The sequence below is a fragment of the Centruroides vittatus genome, unplaced genomic scaffold (genome assembly GCF_030686945.1).
Source record: "Centruroides vittatus isolate TY-2023 unplaced genomic scaffold, ASM3068694v2 contig_10, whole genome shotgun sequence".
In the NCBI taxonomy this organism is placed as follows: Eukaryota; Metazoa; Arthropoda; class Arachnida; order Scorpiones; family Buthidae; genus Centruroides; species Centruroides vittatus.
This window is the reverse complement of record NW_027120658.1, coordinates 6,732,715-6,759,423: the sequence shown is the minus strand read 5'-3', so window position 1 is coordinate 6,759,423 and position 26,709 is coordinate 6,732,715. Positions and strand designations below refer to the sequence as shown.

At 29.2% G+C, this 26,709-nt stretch overlaps 1 protein-coding gene across 3 annotated transcripts in view; it reads left to right on the top strand.

The window, feature by feature from the left end:
• Nucleotides 1-26,370, top strand: part of LOC136978469 (solute carrier family 41 member 1-like) — a 66,888-nt gene extending 40,518 nt beyond the window's left edge. For all 3 annotated transcript variants that reach the window (XM_067274213.1, XM_067274343.1, XM_067274276.1), the window contains exons 4-12: nt 5,627-5,734; nt 8,536-8,607; nt 14,244-14,388; nt 14,488-14,634; nt 14,737-14,884; nt 14,960-15,033; nt 20,307-20,441; nt 20,525-20,673; nt 23,401-26,370. In XM_067274213.1, the coding sequence (XP_067130314.1) occupies nt 5,627-5,734; nt 8,536-8,607; nt 14,244-14,388; nt 14,488-14,634; nt 14,737-14,884; nt 14,960-15,033; nt 20,307-20,441; nt 20,525-20,673; nt 23,401-23,577 (1,155 nt within the window). In that variant the 3' untranslated portion in view covers nt 23,578-26,370. The remainder of the gene's footprint in view (nt 1-5,626; nt 5,735-8,535; nt 8,608-14,243; nt 14,389-14,487; nt 14,635-14,736; nt 14,885-14,959; nt 15,034-20,306; nt 20,442-20,524; nt 20,674-23,400) is intronic.
• Nucleotides 26,371-26,709: the final 339 nt, after the last annotated feature.

Here is a 26,709-nt window from a genome sequence, read left to right as displayed (position 1 = left end):
TGATTGGATAATCAGCTGTATAAGACGTTTGTTTATATAATTTAGTTTTTGTATACTTCAAGATTTATAAGAAAGGATTTTATTATTGAAAAAAATGAGAAAAAAAGTTATTATTAATTGAAAGTAAATAACAAAACAATAATTTCTGTTTGTCTGAGGAAATGAATCACTTAAATTTGACAATAACATTGAATCCAGAAGTACTCTGAGGATTTCTACTGAAGACTATGAAAATTGCATGTAGAAAATTTTCTGTTTACATATTAGTTTATTTATTTCTTTTTAATTACAATCTCTTAGAACAGGGATGGGCAACCTTTTTCTACGTAAGGGCCACATTTCAAAACTTTTGAACTGATGCAGGCCACACACAAGAGAAAAGAGGGGGAGGAACTATCGGTGAATCACAATTCTTTATTCATATATAATTCTAAATTAGCGTATGTATACTTAATACAGCTTCTGGCACTGATTTAAACGTAATATATCGGAAATATTTGGTTAAATATTAGTCACCGCTAGTTTTAAATTAGTTTCCATGTGTCTGTTAGCCGGTTTCTTGTTTTAATTTTTACTAAATTCATTGCGAAAAAACTTTTCACAAATATAAGTTGTAGAAAATAATGTTTGAATTTTTGTCGAATATCTCATTAAGCTGGGAAATTGATATATTTATTCATATTTTATGCCATGTGGGCTGCAAAAAATATTACTGCGGGCCGCATGCGGCCTGAGGACCGCGGGTTGCCCATCCCTGTCTTAGAATATTCATTTTTAATTTATCTGTAATTACTGAATGATGAACAAAGCATGAATACTCAAAACAGTATTTTTTTCATCAAGCTATTGACATAATGATGATTGCTTAAAAAATAATAAATAAAAATAATTCTGTATTCAAAAATTTGTGAACACAAATTGGAAAAGGACATAAGAAATTAAATGAATAGCAATGAGAAAAATAGTTATAATCTTATCAAAAATGACTGTCATATGAATTGAAGAATGAATGAATAATTTATTTTAATATTTATAAAATATCTTCAATATTTTTTTTTATTCAGACTTATAAGACCCTACAGGGAGAAAAATTACATTCTTATAAAAATAAGAAATCTCTTATTTTATTTGAGTCTTAAACCATTCATTTGATCACATAACAGAAAATTGTTTTGCTAAACTTAAGTACCCATTAATTTAATTGATCAATTTATTTCTTGTTAATTTCAAAACTGGCAGAACAAGAACATACTGTACATCTGGCAATTTAAAGTGTTATTTAAATTTAACTGATATTACAATTTGCCATAATCGAATTACAGTAAAACGTCAATTTAATGGACTAATTCAGATAAGGGGTTGTCTATTAAAGCTGAAAGTTTATTATATAACAAAGTAGGTTTTCTGAATGTGTGTGTTAAAAAATTGACAAATTAATTTATCTGTGTTTGCAGTAGATATGTTTGTGTAATTAAAATTAAGTATGTATGAGAAGTTTAATTTCACAGAAAAATTTTCAATATGTACTCTGCTCTTATGCTCTTAAAAAGAAAACAAAATTTAAATTTGGCAAAAACACAAAAAAAAATTCCTATTTATTCATCTTTGGATGATGATATATTGAGACCTGTTCTCAAGTGAGGTTAAGAGCAGCAACTTTTGGATTTAAAAAAGAAAAAAACTTTTTTAACAAATAAATATTTTTAATTAGATATAAAAAGCATTTTAAAATTAACACACACTTATGATAATTTTGTCCATTAAATCAAGATTTTACTATATTGAATTTGCCATAAATGTTTAATTTTGATTATTTCTATTTTATAGAGAATAGAAATAATCTAGAGATAAATAGATAATAATATAGAGACTGACTTTATAGAGAGTCAGTCTCTAAATTTATTTGAACATATTTAGAAATGCTGCTTCCATCTTCAAAAACAAATAAAAATATTCAATAAAGCAAACAAAAAGAACAGTTATACAGCACTTATAAGTGAAAATTAATGATAAATATTAACTGATGCAAAATTTATTTATTTCATATCTTTGAAATATATCTTGAAATGACTAATAATATAATTAGAAAAATAAAATTTATTGTTTTTTTCATATCTACCAAACTTTTGGATCTATATATTTTTTATTCAAAGTTATTCTGTTTTTTTTTTTTTATAAATATTTAATTTTGTAAAATTTGATCAAATTCATGATGTTTGTGATGCAAACAATGCAATGCCATGGATTGTGACATTGTATCCATTGAAGAGGCCGTTATAGTCAGGGCGAAATATGTTTATTTTATGTACTTTTACTTTTGAGTGTATTGAATGGATTTAATTGTTATTTCTAATTATGCTAAGTAGATTAATTACTGCAAAAAACTGGATATACTATAATTAATTCAAAATATACCTTAATCCAGTAATAAAAAACAAATTTAATGAACTCATGTTTTTGCTTCTATGCACTCAAAGCTAGAACTGCTTAAAATAAGTAAAACAAAACCTTTCACACTTTGTTTCTAGCAGTTTAGAAGAAGTATTGAAGAAGGCAATTCAAAATGGCCGAAAATGTTTGTACTTAGTGATTAAACTGCTAGAAACAAAGTGTGAAAGGTTTTGTCTTATCTTATGTTTTTGATCTTATTTAAAGATCATCAGGTTCTTCTGATAGCACAGAAAACAACTTTTAAAATAAAAATGATTGAACGATTTAAATTATAATACTATTGCGTGCGCAAGAGTTGAATACATAAATTGGTTAATATTTAACATAAAATTAAAAATAAATACATAAAAATACTTAAAATAAAATATCTAAAAAAAATTACTTCAAAAAAAATACGTACAAAATGAATATAAATAAAAAGAAGGTTACATAAATGAGCATACATGTAACAAAGTACAACACCATGTCTGTACTATTAACTGCAGTTCCTTTACAAATTGCTTTATAGATTTTGAGTATTTCCAGATATTTTAGATGAGGAGTTAATGCACAATGTATTAAATATGACCTATCAAAAAAGACATCAACGTTCTGGTCAGAGGCAAAGACCACAAGGTAGTTGTAGTCGGGCATTTTTTGATTGAGTCTTGGTATTCTTTAATCCTGATTTTCAGAGATGTACATTTGGCATCAATATATTCAATGGGATGATCTATCTTGTTGTTGTATAAAGGTATTGAGCAAATGCCCAGAAGAGTAGTTTCATCAGTAGGATCTTTGTCATTCCTGAGTAAGGAGAATACATTTGTGCTTCTTTTATAAGCAATTCAAAAATTGGAACATTGAGCTATATATTTGTATATCTTGTTCAAGAATTTTCTGTTAGTAACTGTTCTGTACACTTAGTTTTCCTGGAGCTGGAACTTAAATGAGAACAGTAGTGTTGTATCAATGAGGAGATAAAGCTGGGCCAGTATTCTAATGTGGTAGCAATATAGTAAATGAATTATATTTCCTACTGCCCAAGAGATGCATGGAATAGTGGGAAAAGGTTCTTTTTATAAGGGCCTCAAAAGTAGGCGATTTGTAAGTTGGTGGATTATGAGATACCAGTGGAATATAAAGTGAATTGTAAGATGCTTTTTTTCGATAAAATTTGGTAGTCAGAACACCATTATTGAAAACAATGAGGACATCAAGGAAATAGACTCAGCACATTCAGCTTCAATTATCAAATCACAAGAATCCAAAATTGGACTACCCAGAATCTTAACAATTTCCATTGGCTAATAACCCTTATTTTGTAAATTCGGTTCGTGAGAATATTTCCAGATGTAAAAAAGGAAATGAATCCACTCCTCTCAGGAAATAATCTGATCCAGAAATGGTGAATCTTTTTTAACATTCTGATTAAAATTTCACATCTCTTAGCCCTATTCCAATTCATAACCATTTTTAAGCCATAAGTTGTTTTGCAAGTCAGATAAGTTGCAAGTATGTATATTCAGCAAATGAACACACTACATACTGTGAATTTTTATACAGTGAAGCTTTGGAAATCTCAACTAATTGGGGCTGGTTCTATTCAGCTTTCAGTTTGTTCAGATTTTCAAATATACATGTAAATTAGCATTTTAAGTACTGTTAACTATAATTCAAGTTTAAATGTTTCAAGTTCAAGCCAGTATTTCACAAGGAATGTAGGAATACTTACAAAGATTTAAAATATAATTTACAGACTCATTATCTTTAAACAAAAAGTACATGTTTTTGTAAAATGTAATTTAAAAAAATATATTTTAGTTTTTTATTTTAGTCTTTCTATGTATTTTTTATTAATGTGTAAAGTTGCCAGTCAATTTTTTTTAAAGAAATATTGAATTTTTAATTGTTTTGGCTTGTCACCAGAGAACTTTTAGACTGTTTTGCATGGTTTTTGCAGAGGCATAGCCTCTAAAGAAAAGTCATCTTTGCAATGGAAGACTGTTGTTCCTGGTGATTGGATATGGCAAAAGTGAAGACATATTTAACATGTAATTTAACTTTGAAATTATGTTGGCATTTCTGAATGAGTGTTAGAACATCAGCAATGTGAGGCTAAAAGAAAATATGCTGAAAACAGGTCTGTGTTGTGAACATAAACAATGAAGTTACTAAAGCCAAATGATTACTGGATTTAATCAGGCTACATTACTTGATTTGTAATAATCACCAGGTTTTAAGATGTTTATAAACAAAGTTACTATTGGAAGGATGAATATCCATTGTTTGATGGTCAAATCCAGATTTTTGACACACTAGAATTTTGATGTTTAGATTTTCAATGCATTACCTGTATATACATATTTAGATAGATGTATTTATTGAAAAAAGAAGAAAATTTATAGCTCAAAATTCATGACAGCAAAATTAACTTTTTACAGAAAGAAAATAAATTATTGAATTAACTTAAAGAAAACAGGTCCCAAAAATTGATATTATATTACTTTATATTTTATCAGACTGCACGAGAACCATCAAAGTCCTTCAGTTGCAGTATTCCCAACTTTGATTAAACTATTGTGAAATTCTTGTGAAACTTTGCTTGGTGTACAGTTAAAACAACATTTAACAAAAATATGTATTAATTATATTTTTCTTGTAACAATGTTTTTTATAGTTATTTGATTCCTTATTTAATTAGAAATTCTTTTATACAGGAAAAGCCTTAATTAGTAAGTTTTAGAGGTCTAAAATCTCAATAGTTTGTTAATTAAGATATTTTTTGTTAGGGTTAATAAATTTTATCACAAATTCTTCTTTCATTCTATACATAGTTTATACAGTTAAAAACGTATACAGTTAAATAACAGTATATGGTTAAAAAATACTATAAACATTTCTTGCCAAAATAACTCTCATATTTAAAAACAGAAGCTAAAACATCTTTATTACATCATTTTACACATCTTAGGAACAAAACTGTCTTTTTTTCTGTGAAGTTGGCTTTTATTGTAGACTATTCATCTACTGTAATATACAAAAAAAAGAAAAAAATGAATTCATAATTAGAATTTATTAAGAAACTAACTTTATGATTTTTGAGTGTTTTTCATATTATTAAAATTATAACATTATTTTATAATAAAGTAATATAAATTATTCTATTAATTGTGTTTATTTTTATTTATTTTAGCATTGGCCAGTATTTGTAAATGTATCAGAACTATTTATTCTTGTTCCTGCTCTTTTGGGTTTGAAGGGAAATTTGGAAATGACTTTAGCTTCCAGACTTTCTACACAAGTAAGATATTTTATAAAATATTTATAGATTAAACTCTCATTAAAAACCATATTTTTAATTGATTTATTGTTAGCAATATAATTCATACATAAAATATAAATATTTATCTGTTTTTATTGATAAATAAATATATGAAAATATGTTTATGTAATTTATTTAAATAAGATGTTATTTGTTAAAACAAAAAATAAATTCTTATAAGAGAAGAGAATATAATAAACAAACTAATTTTCTTACTTTAGCAAAATTTTTTATATAAATTTTTTTAGCTACTGGTATATTAAATTGTCATTAGCAGACAACTTCCAGCACATTCAGTATTTAATCACAAATGTTTTGGCTTCATTTGGAAAGCCTTCAGGTGAAATAATAGTTATCTGAAGAAGGCCTCTGAATAAAGCCATAAATATTTGTGACTGAATACTCAATGTGCTGGAAGTTGCATGGTAAATGTAAACTAATTAGTATATAAAGTTTCAGTTTCTGGAATGTTTCTATTGCCATTAGCAGGTTTGAATATTTAACAAACAAGGATAGAACAGTAATTAAACCTAAATGAAAAGAATAATTTGACATTAAAAACAAACCAAATAATATATTTTACATAAACAAGGGATATAGTATACACATTAATTATTAGAATACTAAAATACTTATCTCTATTAAGATGTCAATAAAATATTAAAAACTATATAAATTCCACAATAAAATTAAGAAGATAAAAATTGCTTTTAATGAAACAAAAAATCAATAATAAAAACTTTCTCAAAAGAACTAGTACATTATTTTTGTTGTTGCATTTCTGCTCTATTAAAGGCAATTTTTACTTTCAATAAAATTTACTTCCTTGCATTCGATATGATTTAATATTTCTGTTTTTGTACAATCATTTGTGAACTTCTGTTTATAGAAGTTCACAAATGATTGTACAAAAATAGAAAATTTCACTAGCCAATAATTAGTAGCACATTTAATTACAGTAAGGTCATTTCATCTAAACTTGCTTCTCTATAAAGTAGCACAATAACAAAATTATAATATCAATATGTCTCTTTAAAATATGTTTCATGTAATCTAATATTGCATAGTAACAATCTTAATGTATAGCTTATATAAGCAGAATTAACATCTGAAGTTCATAAACTGTTCAATTCAATTTTCTTTTGAATCTTAATCATTTTCCTACATCTTTCCAAATATAATATAAAAAGAAACTAATTAAGAAATGAAACATATCAATTTATGCACAAAAGTTTTGCATAAAGTACATAAACAGTGACTTTTCAACAAGTTAAAAAATTTTGATAATTTTTTTCCTGGAGATATATACAATTGAATTGCAAAGATCTCACTTTATTTATGCAAAACAAGAAAACAATAAAAAGTGCCAAAATGTGTAGTAATTTTAAAGCCATAAAAAATGGTTGATATGAATTGCTTGTGCAGGCATGCTGCACAGTGATTCATCATGCTAATCACAAGGTTGTTTAAATTTAAATTGTCTTTGTCAGCAACATGGGCTCTTCTTAAAGAAACACAGAATGAATCCCTGACATTCTTGGTAGAGATCAACAGGATGCATCTTGCCATCCTATATCATTCCACATATGCTAAGTTGGATTCAGATCTGGAGACCTTGCTGGCCATTCATTTGATAGATATTTTCTTTTGTAAAAAACGTATTGCACAGCACAGTTTTGTGTGTTAGTATTACCATTCATAAAAAAAGGAAGTCTGGACCAAGATACCTCTGAAAAGTGTCATATGGAGCTCCAGAATGTTATATTTTCTTCCAGTAATGGAAAAGCATGGAGCTAAGTATCTCTTCATATTATGAAATCACTGTCCAAATTGGTCTCTTCCCTAATGTTAATGGGATTTTAGTAGGTCTGTCATTATTGCCATATTGTGATCTAATGAGAATCAGTCAGTAAGCAATGTTTTGATATTCCTGATTCCATCTTAAATTGGCCATTCTTTGTTTAACGTGAATGGGACAAACCAGCAGATGTCTGGCAGAGTTCATGCATAAAGTCTCCTTTAGATAGTTTATTATGAAACTCTTATTCCTGAGGCCATTGATAGCTCTGTAGAGAATTGCTCTCAGACATATTCTTGTCATGATGTGGAGTTAATGTCAAATAACAGTCCTGTTGAGGTTTTACTTGTTCACTTTCTGTTTTGCACCTAATCTTTTTTATTGTCTAGAATGTTGCCCAAAGTCTAAATATGATATGTTGTGGCACATTCAATGTCCTTGATATCTCTGTCTGTAACTGATGTACTTATGTCCTGCCAATAATCGTGCCTTTTACAAAATAATTCATGTGCTGTCTGTGTCAATATCAGTCTCACAAGAGCAACAATAAAATCCATCTTGGTCACAGAGCAAAAACAGCAACAGTACTTGGTGTAAGTAAATTTGTATTTTTTTCATAACTTCAAATGACTACCAATTTTTGTGTATGTATGGTAATTCTAAACACAACTTTTCACTATTAATTGTGTTAATTTTTACAGTAATGAACTATAAATGATTGTTTGTTTTTTGGAAACTAATGTATCTAAAATACATGTAAGATTTTAGTAGACGTTGAATCATATCTTCTTTGAATATTTTTATAAATTTATTGTCAATTAGCATTACATTAAGATAGTAAAGTTTTTCTCATAACTTAGATAAAAAATGGTCTTACTATTTAGAAGCAATTAATTTGTATAGATTATTTATGTTTATTTAGTTCAAAACACTTTCTATTTTTAGGTTAATTTTTATTGCTTATAAGCTTTATTTATTATAGGCTAATTTGGGAAATTTAGATACATCAAATGAACAGTGGAAAATTGCAGGAGGAAACTTAGCACTCGTCCAGGTTAGTATATTAAAAAGTATATTATTTCTAATTTAATATTAAAATTTAGATTAAAAAATATCAGGTCAGTCCATAAGTTCTTGCGCATTTTTATGACCTTGAGAAAAATCTTGTTTTGCTGTTAAAAATGTCAGTCTAATGTGATAATTTTTACATCGAAGTGTTAAATTGGATCTCATTCATATAATACTGTTCAGAATTGTGAACATTTCAGTTGTTTACTTTCGTTAAAATGGAAGTAACCGACGAATATAAAAGACACGTTTTATACTTTTTATTTTTAAGTGGTGAGAATGCTACAAATGCAGCCAAAAAAATAAATACTGTACATAATCAAATCGTAATTAGTTCAAGGACTGCGCAGAAGTGGTTTGAAAGATTTAGAAACAATGATTTTAGTGTGGAGGATAAGGCTCGTACCGGAAGATCCGTCGTCGAAGTCGACGGATCTTCCGGTACGAGCCTTATCCTCCACACTAAAATCATTGTTTCTAAATCTTTCAAACCACTTCTGCGCAGTCCTTGAACTAATTACGATTTGATTATGTACAGTATTTATTTTTTTGGCTGCATTTGTAGCATTCTCACCACTTAAAAATAAAAAGTATAAAACGTGTCTTTTATATTCGTCGGTTACTTCCATTTTAACGAAAGTAAACAACTGAAATGTTCACAATTCTGAACAGTATTATATGAATGAGATCCAATTTAACACTTCGATGTAAAAATTATCACATTAGACTGACATTTTTAACAGCAAAACAAGATTTTTCTCAAGGTCATAAAAATGCGCAAGAACTTATGGACTGACCTGATATAAGGTAGATAAATTCAAACATTGTGAAAGATCTTTTAACTTTTTATAATTTCCAAAATAAATTGATAAACATCTTCAAGCAGTATTGCTAATTAAACAGAAATTTTCTTTTATAAGGAGTTTTAGAAAAATAAGATAATACATTGTTTTTTTCTTGGAAATGTGAGAAGGAATGAGCTGAAACAAGGTGGATGGATAGTCCCATTCATAATCTTCGAAATGACCACCAAGCCAATGAAATGATGCTGCTATCCAGTGGTTGAGTTCAGTTGCAAGAGTGGTCCACCATAGACATCTGCAAAATAATTTTTTTTTGCAGCAGCAGCAGCAGCAAGAGAGACATTGCCAGCAAAATTTATTGTGAACTGGTTTCTTTCTATGGGGATAATGCAATAACAAAGAAGTGTGTATTTGGTGCAACAATTTTAAAGTTAGATATGTTGCTATTGAAGAATGACATAGGGCCTTCATCCCGGAAGACTGAAGGGAACATTGTACATATTGAAGGCATTATTTGTGAAATTGCATGAAATTGTAGAGATGGTGGGCTTGCCTTAGACAACTGTGTATGAAATTGTTCATAATCTTCACAAAGTGTATGCCTGCTGGATGTCTTGCAATTTATCAGAATGCCTGATGATCCCAGAACACTGGCCATAAGTTTGAGAACTGAGGAAAGAAGAAATTCCAGAGAGATCCTTTGGAATTTCTTGCACATGGATGATTGTGAGTGCTTCCAGGTCATGGAGTCTTGTGTTTTCACTGGAGTAAAGTGACAAACTCATGTTTCATCACCTGTAACTATGTTGGTCAGAAAATTGTTACATTTGGCCTGTACATTAGCACATTCTCCATGCACATCCCCATGCATGATCAACTTGTAGTTACAGGCAATGAAACATGGGTGTGTCACTTTACACCAGAGAGAAAACATACATGATATAAACCAGCATTTCTCAAAGTGGGCGATAATGCCCCCTTGTGGGTGGCGAGTAAATCTAGGGGGCGCTGGAGTCAGGGTACTGAACGGTGACCAAAGGCAAAAGTTGGGGTGACTGACAGCCGTTCCCTTTCCTCTGTTAAACAGATAAGAGGAAACATTGCGTTTAATGGTTTCCAGATGTTGAGAACAATGTACGGTAAGGGCACAAAGTGTGAGATTCATAGAAAACTTTTCCTAAGAATATTTCCAATCCTTTCTCACACAAGAGAAAATGAGTTAGAAGGCATTGGGTATAACTTTATGGAACAAAGGGAGGGGGCGGTGGATCGAAAAAGTTTGAGAATCACTGATATAAACAGAATAAAGTTTAATGAGATATGTGTAATAATTTGGAGAACTGTGAATTCATATTTAAAGAAACCCCTAAAAATGGCGAGTACAGGTAGACTTTTGAATAAATTATTTCAAGACGATGGATAGGTGGGAAAGAAAAAACAAAATGGGCTTGAATTTTCATTTGAATGGGATTTGCTGTTTTTATCTTGAGTCATTCAATTCTTTACTTTATTGTAATGTACTTGAAGAAAATACTTTACAAAGAACTTGATATTTAGTGTACTCTTTACAATACATCTGTGTTAAATTGAAAATTTGCAGAATAAAAAATAAGTTAAGTTTTATGTGATTTTTTTTTTTTTTTTTTTTTTTTTGTAATTGTTTATAAAAATAAAATAATATACCATATTTACTCAAATATAAGATGATCTTGCGTGTAGGATGAGGTGTGACTTTCAAGATCAAAATAAAGAAAATTAGCAAAACTCCAACCCAAACCTAATAACCGGTGCAAGTCTATTTAATTTTCTACAGCGAACGTTTTCGGACTCCCCTCTGGGTCCATTCTCAAGCCTAAATTCTCTTCCAATCGGTGTTCGACAAATCGAATACTTAATACTCCTAATCACGTGCCATTCAAAAATTCAAAATTGTTCCATTAGCTTCTGTAGAACGTTTACCCGAAAAAACGCTTTTCAAGTTCACTTTATAAATCTTAAAAAACTTAAAAAATCTTAAAAAGCTCAAACCCTTCAATAAAAAGACCAGCAGTATCTTTCCTTTCCTTTACTCCGTATTCACTTTTTGCAGTAGGGCCTGTCATGCTAGCGACAACTTCACTTCGTCTTTTGCATTTATCGGCTGGGATGATTGGACGGCCTTATAAATTTCCATCTGCTCTAACCATCGAATTTGATCTGCATGCTTAGTGGTAGCCAGTAGTTTCGCGGCCTTGAAGTCTGGGATGATTTCTGGATTTGATGCATAAACATCAATGAGGTGTTAGCTCTCCCATGTACAATGTCCTTCTGGTGCTCTTTCCATCTTACTTCCACCGCTCTTTTGGTGGATCCAATGTACACCAATTCCCTATTGCATCTATTATCCGTTACTGGGATAGCGTATACCCCAGGAAGTTTGTCCCTATTTGGTCTATCAAACTTCCTGGGGTATACGCTATCCCAGTAACGTATAATAGATGCAATAGGGAATTGGTGTACATTGGATCCACCAAAAGAGCGGTGGAAGTAAGATGGAAAGAGCACCAGAAGGACATTGTACATGGGAGAGCTAACACCTCATTGATGTTTATGCATCAGATCCAGAAATCATCCCAGACTTCAAGGCCGCGAAACTACTGGCTACCACTAAGCATGCAGATCAAATTCGATGGTTAGAGCAGATGGAAATTTATAAGGCCGTCCAATCATCCCAGCCGATAAATGCAAAAGACGAAGTGAAGTTGTCGCTAGCATGACAGGCCCTACTGCAAAAAGTGAATACGGAGTAAAGGAAAGGAAAGATACTGCTGGTCTTTTTATTGAAGGGTTTGAGCTTTTTAAGATTTTTTAAGTTTTTTAAGATTTATAAAGTGAACTTGGAAAGCGTTTTTTCGGGTAAATGTTCTATAGAAGCTAACGGAACAATTTTGAATTTTCGAATGGCACGAGATTAGGAGTATTAAATAGTCGATTTGCCAAACACTGATTGAAAGAGACTTTAGGCTTGAGAATGGACCCAGAGGGGAGTCCGAAAACGTTTGCCGTAGAAAATTAAATAGACTTGCACCAGTTATTAGGTTTGGGTTGGAGTTTTGTTTACAACCCAGTGTTTTTAGGAGTTTATTTGAAAGAAAATTAGATTTATTAATACAATTCTAATTTTATTTCATTTAATCACAAGTAAAATATCAAATGAACATAAATGCCCACATTGTTCTGCAAAAATTACTGGTATTTTAAACTTTAAGGAAAAATCTTGTAAAATCGACAACATAATTTGTTCATATTAAGCTGGACAATCGGAAACCATTTTTGCCAATTCTTAACAGTCGAATTCACTCTTCATCAATTACACTTATGAGTTTCTTTGAATTCTCTGATTTTCAAGTATCATATTTTTTCACATAGAAATGAATTAAGACTTATATCAGGTTTCTGTGTAGTTTTGGAATTCAATTCAGAAGCTTTGCTTTTCCTATTGCTATTTGTCTCTACTCCTGACAATACACAAGAAGGATTCAAATGACCCAGAAAAAATACTTTTCTTTTAAACACCAGAAGGTGAGAAACTGGTAAAAAGTGCAAATATACAAGTTTATAAAAATTATACAGAAACGCAAAGAATCCTTCGCTCACGTATAGGACAATCTAGGTTTTTGAAGCAGTGAAAAAGTGAATAAAAACCTTGTCTTATATGCAAGTAAATATGGTAATATGTAATATTATTATATATTGTTTTAAAAATTTAAATATTTAATTTAGTTACAATTTTCAATTATGTAATGTAAAATATAGTTCAACAGTAACATAATATTATCATCTCTCTCTAATTTAGAACATTACAATTATTATTTTGTGTGGTTTATAATTTCATTTGATTTGTCTTTTAATATACAGTAAAACCTAGTTAAGATATTTTCTTATCTAAGTTATTCGAACTACATTTCCAATCATTTTGCCTATAAGACGTGTTAAAATTTCTACATGAAACATTACAAAGTATTGATGGAAGCACTTTTTACCCACTTAAAATGATCGTATGTCAGTGACCAATTGTGTTTTTCTCATAAGCTGCAGGCACAGAGATTCTGTAGTCTTGACATTAATGTCACAGAAGTAAATGTAACATTTAATATTACTGATATCATGAATTAATACTGAAATTTATGAAGTTAATTAAATATCCAGTCCAATGCTAACACACTTTAAAATTGAAATTGTCAAAATTTAGATTACAAATGAAATTCATGAAGTTTGATTCCAGTATCACAGTTAAATGATTTCTAACTGATCTGCCCATTTAATATTCAAAAATTGAAATTATGCTTTTGATTGGTTGACAGATTTCAACAGTTAACAATTTTGTATTTGAATTTGAAAATTACTCCTTCCCAAATTTTCTTGCTATGATTAATTAGAAGGAAAAAAACAGTTGACTAACAGTGATTTTATAATCAGCATAAATAGAGGTTCTCCATTTGATCTCTCTATTTTTCAACATAGTTTTGTCTTTTTATCATATTGTAAGTATATTTGTACACATACAAGATATTTTTATATAATGTATTGGCATAAATATTATTCCTAGACTCTTATATGTTATAAGCTTTGCAATAAAAACAAGAAGCAGGCCTCTCAAAATCAGTACTTTAAAATGCCATAGCTATTATATTTCATTATACCTTTTCTGTAATCAAGTATCTAGATTAAAAAAGTTTGACATTTTTTCAAGACAGTCCCCTCAAAAATCTCTTAACAGGGTTTTACTGTATAAATAAAAGACAAATCAAATTATTAATGATAATTATTACTATTACAGTGTCAAGCAATAGTTGTGGGATTTCTGGCATCTGTATTTGCCATTGTTGTTGATTGGATTAATGCAAGAAAATTTGATATGAGTCATGCTGTTCTTCTCTGTGCTAGTGCATTAATTACAGCTTCAATTGCAAGTGTTGCTTTAGGTAATTTTTTTTTTTTTTTTGTTTTAGTGTAATGAATTTTTTAAAAAACATCTTATTTTGATAATGAAACTTATATTTCAATATTTTATTTATTTTTAGGTATAGTGACTATGGGTATTGTAGTATTTGCTCGTAAATTTAAAATCAATCCAGACAATGTATCTACACCAATAGCTGCTTCCTTGGGGGATATGACAACTCTAGGTTTGCTTGCTGGAATCAGTGCTCTTTTATTTCAAAGAATAGGTAGCCATTTGTCATGTTTGTTTTGAAAATTTGTAATAAAAACATTAATATATGTCAATGTTATTTATTTTTATTAATATGTTATAATGCATACTTTTTCAGATGTAGATTTATGGCTAGCACCTTCCTTAGTAGTCGTCTTCATGCTTCTCATTCCTTTATGGGGTTTTATTGCTCGAGGAAATAAATATACAGAAAAAGTTCTTTACAGTGGATGGATTCCAGTTATTAGTGCTGTGTTAATTTCTAGGTACTAATTTTTATACAGTATTTTAAAAATTAAAACTTTGTTGATTTAATAACATTATGTACACACTTGTTTCAGTGTAGGGGGATGCATTTTAGATTATGCTGTAGAACGTTTCAGTGGCCTTGCTGTTTTCCAGCCAGTTATTAATGGTAAGTATTATTTAACTAGAAATTCTCCCGTCAAGCATGACGGAATATTTTCTATGAGAAAGTAAAGATGAAGAATTGAGAAGAACTTTCAAGTCGAGCTTGACATTGTGATGCTGTTTCTGCAGCCTTTCATAAAGCCATTCTTACTTGATGTTGCTCAAGTCCTTCATGGTCTTCGGGGTCTCAGTTGTTCTTATTCTTTTATATTTAGAATTTAATTTACCTGACCAATTTTTACTCTTACAGTTTCCCCTAGGCTTCTTTTTTTTAATAGCGAGTCATTTTAATTTCACATTGATAATTTAGTTCAAAGATGAATTGTACATATGTTAATTAGATAAGCAATAACACTTTCTAAATAATGGACTCGTTAGATCGTTACTTTCGATTGTATAATAGAACATCACGTGGTCACCGTGGAAATTTTTTTTTTAAATGTGTTCTAGAAGTGACATATGTTGGTATCATTTTTAAGTTTAAATTTTAAATTTAATGAAGTAAGTTTAAAATACACCATTTGCCAAAATATTTAAAAGTGTAACTTAAGGGAAATTATGTTGTTGAGCATGAACGTCACTGACTTCACTGCAACAATAGTGCAATCATCGATCCAAAATTAGTAAAACGCTTATTTTATAGCTAATATTTCCACAAAATAAGTAGCCTATTCTTTTCATCAGAACATAAAGTGAACATAACCAAAATTTAATCTGGAAGACAAAAATTGCAGGAGTTGTAAGGAATTCAGACACACACAGAGACGATGGCTTTTATATTAGTAAATATAGAATAATTAATAAAAATATTTTTTAGTAACAATTAAAGTAACTATTGTTTAGTAAAATGCATGGCAACCAGTAATACAATAGTTTTAAAAAGATCAATTACATTATCATTATTACTGTATAATTAAATTTAATCATAAATATACTACTGTGACAAACCCAGATTAAAGTTCTGCGTGGATTTTTCTGGGTATTCCAGACCCTATCCTTCACCTCCTGTAACCTAATCAGAATAAAGTATAGAATACTTGCACTCATTATCACTGCCTTTGATGATGTGTTGAAAAGCAGTGCAGCATAGACTAGTTGAATGATCACATTTAAATGTGGATTTTTCAAGAAATCATGTATGAGTCGCTCAGTTGCCAAATCGATTAACTCCACAAAACAAAAAGTATAAAAATTGATAATATAAATTATTTTTTAAAATTTCTTTTTAAACTTTAAATTTAAGTAAACATTGTAGAATGTATTTTTATATATTGTTACATTAAAGCATAGCTAACAATATATAAAATTAAGTGGAAAATGTCAAAATAATAATGATTATATTAAGGATTTACAAATGGAGTTAATCGATTTGGCATGTGAACAGCTCATATATAACTGATATAACTGTCCAAGACATAGCTATATGCTGAATGTTGCTATTCAATTTGAATTCTAGACAATTCTATTTGGGTACATAAATTTTTTGTCAGTGAGTTTATACCCAGATAGATAGATTAGAAATTCTGTACTCTTATAGATGAGAAAAGAATTTCTGTATCACCCTTATTAAGTAGCAGAATTTCAAGGGAGTGACTATTAAGATTTGAATTTAGATCAGCCAGATGAAAGTTTATTTTAAAAAAAACTGAAGCTTCCACCTGGATTTTTTTTTTTTTTTTTTTGCTTAAATTGATTAAATCCTTAATGAGCATGTATGTAGTAAAAGCCTTCTCAAAGCATATAATTGAAGCATATTTGATTTTTATGAAACTTAATAAATGTCAGAATGAAACTTAATAAATGTCAGTGTTTGGGCAGAGTTGATAAAATTCTTTCGACTCTGGACTTGAAGTTATCTATTGGTAAAATGTGAAGTTAGAAAAATACTTTTTAATTAATTAGTACAGTTAAGACCTCATTTAATGCTGATTCGATATAACGCAGTCTGCTTGAAGCCTAAAAAAGCTCAAAATTTACACTGATTCAAATTATCTCGGCATTTCATCAATTCGTATATAATACAATCATTCCGAAACATGAACCAATCAGTAAAAGATGGCAATTTGTCCTAGCACTGTACTTTTCTTAAATCTATGTTTGTTTGGTGCAAATTTGGAAAAAATATAACATCATGGATGCCATAGGAAATATCGACTTTGCTTGGCAAGAATTAACTGATAAATGCATGAACAGAGTGTGGAAGAAGTTATGGCTGAAGGTATCCAAGAATTCTCAATGAGAAGAGCCTATTGCTGTATCGTTAGGTTGACCAAATTGTCAACCTAATCAATACAGCAGGACTAGAAGATGTAGACGAACAGGATATTGAGGTGTTACTGCAGGTTTCTGGTGAGAGCCTTATCAATGACAACCTTCAAGAACGGGCAGAACAAGGAATTCCTGAAGAACTGGAAAATAGTTATTCTGAAAACAAAGAACCCAAAGAATTTCTCTACAGATTTCCTCAGTAAAAGTTTGGTAATGATAATTGAAATCATTGATCAAATTGTAGCGAATGATCCAGATTGCACTTCTTTCAAAAAGCAAGACAAGATATTTTGGATGTGGTCTCCTGCTATTGATATTTGCTTAATGAAAGAAAAAAAAGGCAACAAATGACATTAGATGACTTCATTGCAAAAAACAAGAATTTCAGAAGTGCCAGAATCTTCATCACAAAAAATGAACATTATATTTCTGTGTGCATATGTTTGTGTTATTTAACGTATATTATTATGCAAATTAATATAAAAATAGCTTAAAATTAAAGCAAAATCTGTTTATTTTTGGTTGTGTGTTCCCCTTTCCCTATTTACTCTATATTAAATTGACTTTGACTTTTGCTGTTTCAATTAGTGCTGTGACCGTTGGCCATATTGTATATATTTTATTGTATATAGTTGTAATCCTATCTTATTTTTGCCATTTTCTCCTTCCTTTGTCCATTCTTTCTTAAACTTTCCATGACTGTTATCGCCGTGGGGCTGGATTAGCAGTTCTGAGAATCGGTAGGGATAATAACAGGTAGTGTGGCCTGGGGGAAAAGTGGCTAAGAGAGGGGTCACTTTTCGACTAGATATGAAGAGAGACGGACGGCAAGAGCGAGGCTCGATCGTGATTTCCAAGAGAGGAAAGAAGTGCGATAGTCGAGTGAAGAGTCGAAATATAGAGACCGGCATATTGGAGAACCCCAATAATTGAGAGAAGAAAGGATAGTGAAGAAAGCCACTATCATCGGATCCAGGTTCTACACAAAGTATCAATACGTATCCGCCGAAAAAGAGAAAACCCCGGGTGAATCATCCCTTCATTTCTTCTACTTTTCTGCTGTCCTATCTTTCTTATTTTTCCTTAATATTAAGTTAAATTTAAGCTAGATTTAAGTTAGGTTAGTCACGCGTTTACGAGGGACTGATTGTTACGCGCTTAAAAATTAACACACCTCGAATTGTAAATCAGTTGGGATTCCTTAACAAGAACCTTATTTGTTCTAAGTGGAATAAAGGAACATTGTTTATTATTGTAGTCGTTGCAGTGTCTTTTTCTGTACGTTTCATTCGCGGATCGTACTGCCACACTCTTATAGAACACCACAGTGCTTTGTTGTCTATGAACGTATGTATCCCCCGTGTTAAGCGGGGTTTTACTTTATCTAAAGAAATTAATTTCTTGGAAAATGGACATTTCGATAAATTTATACATCAAAATGATATTAACTCATAAACGTCATTTCATAGCAGAATGTTATGCATATCTCACATGACAAGGTGAATGTATACTTTCAGAAAATAGCTTTTGTTAATTTAAGGCCCACCGGTGGCCGAGTGGATAAAACCACTGAACACTTCTAGTTAGTCATAGGATTGTGGCTGGAAAGTAAACACACAGTATCTCTTGGAAAGCCAAGCTTATTTTTTTTATTAATGTAAGTAAATAATGTTTTCATTGCCCTTCCATTGATTTTGAGTTATTTATGACTATTTATTGAAACTTTGATAACATAATTTAGTCTTAAAACAGTCAATAGAAAAACAATGGAAAAGTAAAACTAAGATCAGAATCTAACTGCAACAAATTAAAAGAGTGATATAAAACTGCAAAATGTAATTAATAGGATTGTGTCAGCTTATTATTCACTGGTTTAAGTTCTCATGGCATGATTGCACCTGTCAGTTCAAGATGATTGATTTTTTTTATATTTTAAAATTGTATGTATATATCAGTTTAGTCAACTGTCAATAGGAAATTAACTGTTCTTGTAGTAATTTCCTATTTGCGGAAGAAACTATTTTAAGAACCAATTTATTACATCATTCATCAAATCATTATTTTTTGTGTTTTATTATATTTAATTTTTTTCTTGGAAATAATTTATTATAGAGGTTGCAGCCGAAGTTTTCATCTCTGAAACATGAACATCAAATGTTGAGCACTGCCATCCCTTGAAGTTTGACAAGGCATTGATTCCAATGGCGTTTGGAACGTCATTGGAATCATGCTTGACATTCCAAATGCCATTGTCAAACTTCTAGGCTTACAGGCTTCTAGGTGGTGCTCAACATTTGACGTTCATGTTTTAGAGATGAAAAATTCAGCTGCAACCTCTCTATTAGTTAATTATTGATTTTAAATTTAATTGGAGTTCTTTTGACTATTAATACATAGTGTTTTTCTTTACATACTCAAAAGTTTTTCCAAGGTAAATTTGTTATATCCATTTTTTGATGCGCACTATCAATTTTAGTACAACATTTTATACAGAAATTTTAGATAAAAATATTCAGATACTCAGTGGTGTTTTTCTTTTTTAAAAAAAAGGAATTGCAGTGTGACATTTTAAAAAAGGTAAGGTTGGAGTCGCACATTTGTTTACCAACTCCACCACATTGTTCAGAATGAATATGCAGGTTTACTTGTAGTTAGTTAATTGGATTATAAAATTTTGAAAGATTCATATTTACTCGTACTTTATACTTTGATGCTATTAAGATATTGTATTTATTGAATTTAGTTTTAAAACAGGATAAATTTTAATAATGAAGTTGATTTTTCTGTATTTGTTATTGTTTAGCTATTAATAGATTGATTTAAAACAGCTTATAGTATTTTATATTACATCAATAATATATAACTTCATTTAGCATGAAAAACTTTTTCATAATTTTGGAGAGAGATTATATAATCTAAAATTAGTTAATATATAATTTATCTGTTTTATACATAATTCTTTTATAATATTTAAATGAAATTTTACTGTTTTTTTTATATCATAATTAGGAGTGGGAGGTAATCTTGTTGCAGTTCAAGCAAGTAGGATTTCAACATATCTTCACCAGAGATCAGAAATGGGTACATTACCTGCTACTGAATCCAATCCTTGCATTAATCCTTGTTCTGTATTTTTTGGTAAAAGTGAGTATTTTTTATAACTACTTTTCTATGTAACATTTTAAAAAAATATACTGTTCATTTATTTTCTAAAACTTTTATTTTAGATGCTCATGCCAAAACAGCTCGATTACTTCTATTCATGGCATTACCTGGACACATACTTTTTGCCTATGTTATCCGCCTTTTAAATGCCGGCCATACATCATTGACTTTTCTTTTCTTAATTGTTTATCTTACTGCAGCAATATTGCAGGTAAGAATCTAGGAAATTATATTTTTCTTCTTGTTAATATTCTGTAATTATAAGATAAATTTTCTTACAAGAATACAACCCTTTTATTAAATATATTTTAATCTTTTATTTGAATTTGCAAATTATAATAGTCTATTTCATATAAATTTTTTTTAAAGATATTGTAAGTTGTTTTAAATAAATAAAATTCAAAATTTTTTAAAACATTTTTAAAATTTGTAAATAACTTATTTCATATAAATTTTATTATTATGATTATATATGTATTATGAATTTTAACACATTTAAAATTAGTATAGTGAATGTTATTAATGCTAAAACATGTTTTTAAGGATTCTAACAGATCATTTTTTATTTTGGACTCTTTAAAAACTTGTTTTAGCATTATGAATTTCACTTTATAACATGGAGTCAATCATCATGATGAATAAATTAATTTTCTGTATAATGTAAAACCTGAATATAATTTAATAAATGATTGTAAACATTTTCTACAAAGAGAATTTAATATTAAAATTTTAGGTAAACAATCTTGTTACAGCTATTTTGTGATGCAAAGTTTTCAGATTGTAGATTGTATCATGAAATTTGTAGCAATGAAAACAATAGACCGAGACTCCACTAGTGTAAAAACGGGCGTAAAACCCATTGGCGTAAAAGCCTTTAATCACATGACCATGACCATGATATGACACCTGAGCAGGTCGTAAAACCAGCGTAAAAGCGAGTTGAGCAGTTTTCAACTTTCGACGCAAATACAGCCGTAAAACGGTACCATCCACCAATCAGAAGTCAGTGAAATCTAGGTCATTGTGACACGATGTGAAAATGGCAGAAAATGAGCTTTTGTGTATGTTCTCTCATGGCTACTCTAGAATAGATCTGGAAAGATTTATTGAAAACATCCGAAAGTATTCATGTATCTATGACAAGAGGTATTCCGATTATAATAATGGATGCCTAAAACACATGATATGGACAGCTAAAGGAAAATCCTTCAGTTTCGAGGAGTATATAATAAAAAAAGCTAAGCTTATAAGTGCTGTATATTATCTTAATAATATGATAATAAATTAATATATGAAAGTAAAGATATTATTTTTACTACATTTGTAATTATAGTACAGAAAAAAACTCGTAGAATATAATCATTGTCTTTATATCGATATATTACGTATACAACAGTACAGGTGTAACTTTGACAGCACCGTTGCCGTAAAAACTTTGCTAGCAGGACCTCCACCACAATCCGAGCACAAACACAAATAGGTCACATGATTAAAAGCTTTTTATGGCGAGGGGTTCTACACTAGTGGAGTCTCAGCCGTAGGCTACTTAAAAATGCAATGTATGTTAGCTAATTAGAGAAGAATTTATATTATGATAGATATTATAATATTTTAACATATTAAAGAAATTTTTATAGCAGTTGAGCTAACTTTTATAATTTAAATTATCATCTGTGCAGTGAAAGAGTAGGCATTAAATCAGCTTGTGTTGGAAGGGTCTGTCAGACGAAAGGGATGGAAGGAGGACATATGGCTACACCCTTGGCAGTAGAAACATGGATCTGATCTCTTTCAACTGTTTTGTTGTAAAAAAAAACTTCCAAAATGTTCTTATACCTTCTTTATCAAATAATTTGATTAAGTTATTTTTATACAAATTTTATTACTCTTAATTCTAACATACTTACATACAAATCACATGTCTCCTTCCATACCTTTCATCTGACATAGACATTACAGCTCAGACTGACTCAAGTCTACTCTTTGGCTGTGTGGATTATAGTATTAGATCATAAAACATAAAACATACACAAATTGAATCATAAATGAAAAAATTATGGAAATAATTTATATTTAAAAGATAGTCTACAATTATCCTAATCAAATAATCAACACTCTCAACTTAGTATGATTCAGTTCTTAATATTTTAGAGTATAAAATTTTCTAATTCTACTGTGATCACCTAACTTGTAGACAAGACACTATGTCAAAACAAGCAAAATTTTCAAATAAAACATTTAAAATTAATTGAATTAGGTATGTAATAATTAGTGTGGGTTATAAATTGCTTTAATAAAAGCAAGTTGTAACCCATAAATGTTAGCAGATATATTAATTACATTAAAAATTTGCAGGGGCGAATTCACATTTAAGAAAAAATATAATTTCTTACAAGACTATACATTTACACGAGTCCTTATCCTCCCAGTCCCTTCACACGCTTTTTAGAGGCAATAACAAGTCTACGGTGGAACTGACCTTTTATTGGAGGCTACTGTCCGCCATCCAATGTAAAACAGTTATAGAGTCCTCTAGCAGTAGCATACTTGTTATTGCCTTTAAAAAGCATGTGAAGGGACTGGAAGGATAAGGACTCGTGTAAATGTATAGTCTTGTAAGAAATTATATTTTTTCTTAAATGTTAGCAGATATACTTTAACAATCAGTAAGTGTATTTAGATCACACAATTTGCATATTCCATTGATAGAAAAAACAAACTTTACAGATTAATTGACTGACTATAAGCTAAAAGTTTATTTTTCTAACCATAAACTGAATCTAGACCAAACATTAAATATGAAAACAGGTATTAAAAATTTTAAATATTGATTAAGAAATAGCATATATATATATAAATTATATATGTAAAATTGTATTTAAGCATCTTTGTATTGATATAATGGGTTGTAATAACATGAAAATATTGCAATTTTTAGGTAACAGTATTGTTGTATACAGCACATTGCCTTATACACTGGATGTGGAGGTGGAGGATCGATCCTGACAATTCAGCAATTCCATACTTGACGGCTCTGGGTGATCTATTGGGAACAGCATTACTGGCTGCAGCTTTTCAACTGCTCTATGTTTTAGGAGAGGTGGAAGCTCAGTGAAATATTATCATTATCATCTTTTAGACCAAAATTATTTAAAAATACCCTTAATAAGGCTAATATCAGTTTGTATTAAGTTGAAATTAACAACTCATCTTTATTCATTTACGATGGTTTAGCATAACTTATTAATTCCAAATATCAATAGCTCTGTAATTTATTTGTATGATCAAATAGTGCTTAGTTCTGTGATCGTTTTATCAAATGCATCGTATGGTTTTTGGTGTTCAGTTCCTGTTATATTCTAGATTGTCTATTTGATTGAATTGTAAATGGTGCTGAACAGATGTACATAATGTAATGAGTGCATGTGCAAATATTAATATTGTAATTGTTCAAAAAATTTTGTAAAATGTATATAAAGAGATAAAAAAGAGATAGAGGAAATATAATGAAATGTCCAAAACCTTGGTAATGCTGATAATATTGCACAAATTAACAATAGGTATTTCATTAAAAAAAAATATTAGCATGTTTTTTTTAATATTTATTTCTCTCTATTTTTTTATTTAAATTCTATTTTCTACTAGTTATACAATAGTGATTATGTTATGTTTTTGATATTCTTGTGAAGATTATTTTGCTTTTATTTTTCTTTTCAAAAAAGTTTTTTATTTTAAATTATATTTTAAACTTTTAGTGATTCTTATATAGTTCAAGCTAGGTTTTTGAATTATTAAAGTTATGGCATACTTCTTATTTATGATAATTTATGGAAGATTTTTAAAAAAATTAAAATGGATATATTCAATGTAAACTAAGTTATAGAAAGTTGAATGAATTAAGTCTTTTATAATTATGTATTATATATAAATTGAAATTCAAATTAAGTTTTTAAGTATTTTAAAAGGTAATAGACAGTATTAGTTATCACTTTTCATTTTGGTTATAGGAGAGCACCAAATATTCAAATTATTGTAGATATTTTTTTAGTTGTTTAAGAAAAGTCGTAACACTAAACAAATTTTTTATTATTTCTAAGATGAAATCAAGAAAATTTTAAAAATTTCAAATTTTAACACTTCTTCAAAATAAGAATTGCCTTTTATTTCTTAATTCTTTATGTACAGTACATAAAAAAACTATTTATACTATAGAACTTTGTTATATATGTAGACAATCTGATAACATTATTGATCTAGATACTGAGTCCACGGATCATTTTAACCAGAATTCACTCTTTAAATCCATAAATTTTGCAAAAGAAAATTAATTCCTAGACATTATAACTTTGCACGAACATCGAATATATTCAGTATTTGAAACTGAAAAATCTAACTTGTAAGTACTTAATCGATGTCCATTCTTTCAAATATCTGGTATCAATGGGGACGAAAGTAACAATGTTCTATTGTATGACTTTGTATGTACTAATTACAAACATATCTAAGTTTGTAATTGCGAAACTTGATATTCTAACGAATTTATACATTGAAGAATTTCAGAATTTTATTATATGGAGTGCTTTTATTTGTATTAATTTGTTTTTAAACAAATACAGCACTCTATCAAATCCTTTAACAAGTAGTTTGAATAATGGGACTCTACTGTAATATAATAATTTGTACTTAATTTATTCAAATGTTTTATTTATAGCAGAGTGTAATTAATTTCTCAATTTTCTTCATGATAATTAGGATTAATAGATTATTTTTTTAAATACTTATTTATTGAAAACTTTTACAGTTTTAAGTTTTATTAAATTTATATTAAAGTAAATCATGTTTTAAAAAAATTTAAATTACATTTAAGGTGTAGAATTGATTTAGTATTTTATTGATTGCAAATTTTTGAGATATTGAGAATTCTTCCATTCTATGATATATTTGTTTTTAGTAATAATGTTTGTTTATCTCGAATGTTTCCTTGAATATAATATCATTAATAACCAACACCAATGGCAACTGAACGATTGCCAAGAAATAATTGCTGTATAGTAAATATACAATGATGGATTTTTTCCTATTTTAAAAAATTCTAATTGTGGTAGATAAAGTAATGCACTAATTATTTTTGTTATAGACACTTCACAATTTTAGAAAAAAAGGAAAAAATAAGTAATTGCACAACACTGTTGTGGGTAATATGGCTGTGATGTTTGCTTTTTATTTTCCTTTTGTAGAGAAAAAGCAATATTGACACGAAATAAATGACACATCGGAAGAATTTAAATTATTTTTGTGTTACCAATACTAATCCATTGTATAAAAAAAAACAATGAAAGATAATCGAGGTTGTGACCAGAATGTGAACAGTTGTACGATGATAATTTGTAAGGGAGGAAAAAAATCAATTTTGTGATCTGTCATCACCAGTTGTATTATTATTATTTTAAGCAAAAAAAATATATAATTTCCGGTCGTCTTTAACAATAGAAAAAGAAATCGACGGTGTTATAAGTGTGGCACCATCATTTCATTTAGAGTAGAATATTTTGTCGTCATTGCAATTGGGAATATTCGTTTGTGTTAGGATTTTAAATCGAATATAATCTCACTCCCAGTATTAAAAATGCTTACGATTTAATTGAAATGTTTTATGTCGTTTTATGTCAAAGCAATCATGGCATTGTAAACCGGAACGGATTTAAGAACATCTAAATACTGTAGATTGTCCAATCATTTTATGTACCAATAGAGTAATTTCTCATGTGCCTGGAAATCCCTTTGGCCATCCGGATAATATGGGTATCTGTTACCTAATACGTATCACGAGGTGAAGGTTATCTAAATGATCCAACTAAACTCTGTTGGTGTATTCTAAGTCGTCCAATTAAAGTGTTTAAAAAATGAATCTTTTTTTTAAATTTAAATATATTTTCAGACTTAAAATGCATTCATATACGCGATAGTAACAGATTTAAATTAATCAAGTTCAGTTAAAATTTTCACTTTTAACTCTTTGATCACATATGATTTAATTAATTAAAAACATGCAATACGTTTATTTGCATATAAAGTGGCGATATATTGCATGCTGCATAACGAACTCGAAATATAAAATATATAATTACTAGGGGTGGCCTCGCTCCTTATTCATAATATGGACCATTTATAATAATTTTATGACGATTCTCCGTGCTGCCACTCCAATTTTCTTTTTTTGTAACAGGAAAAATGTGATAATTGAAGG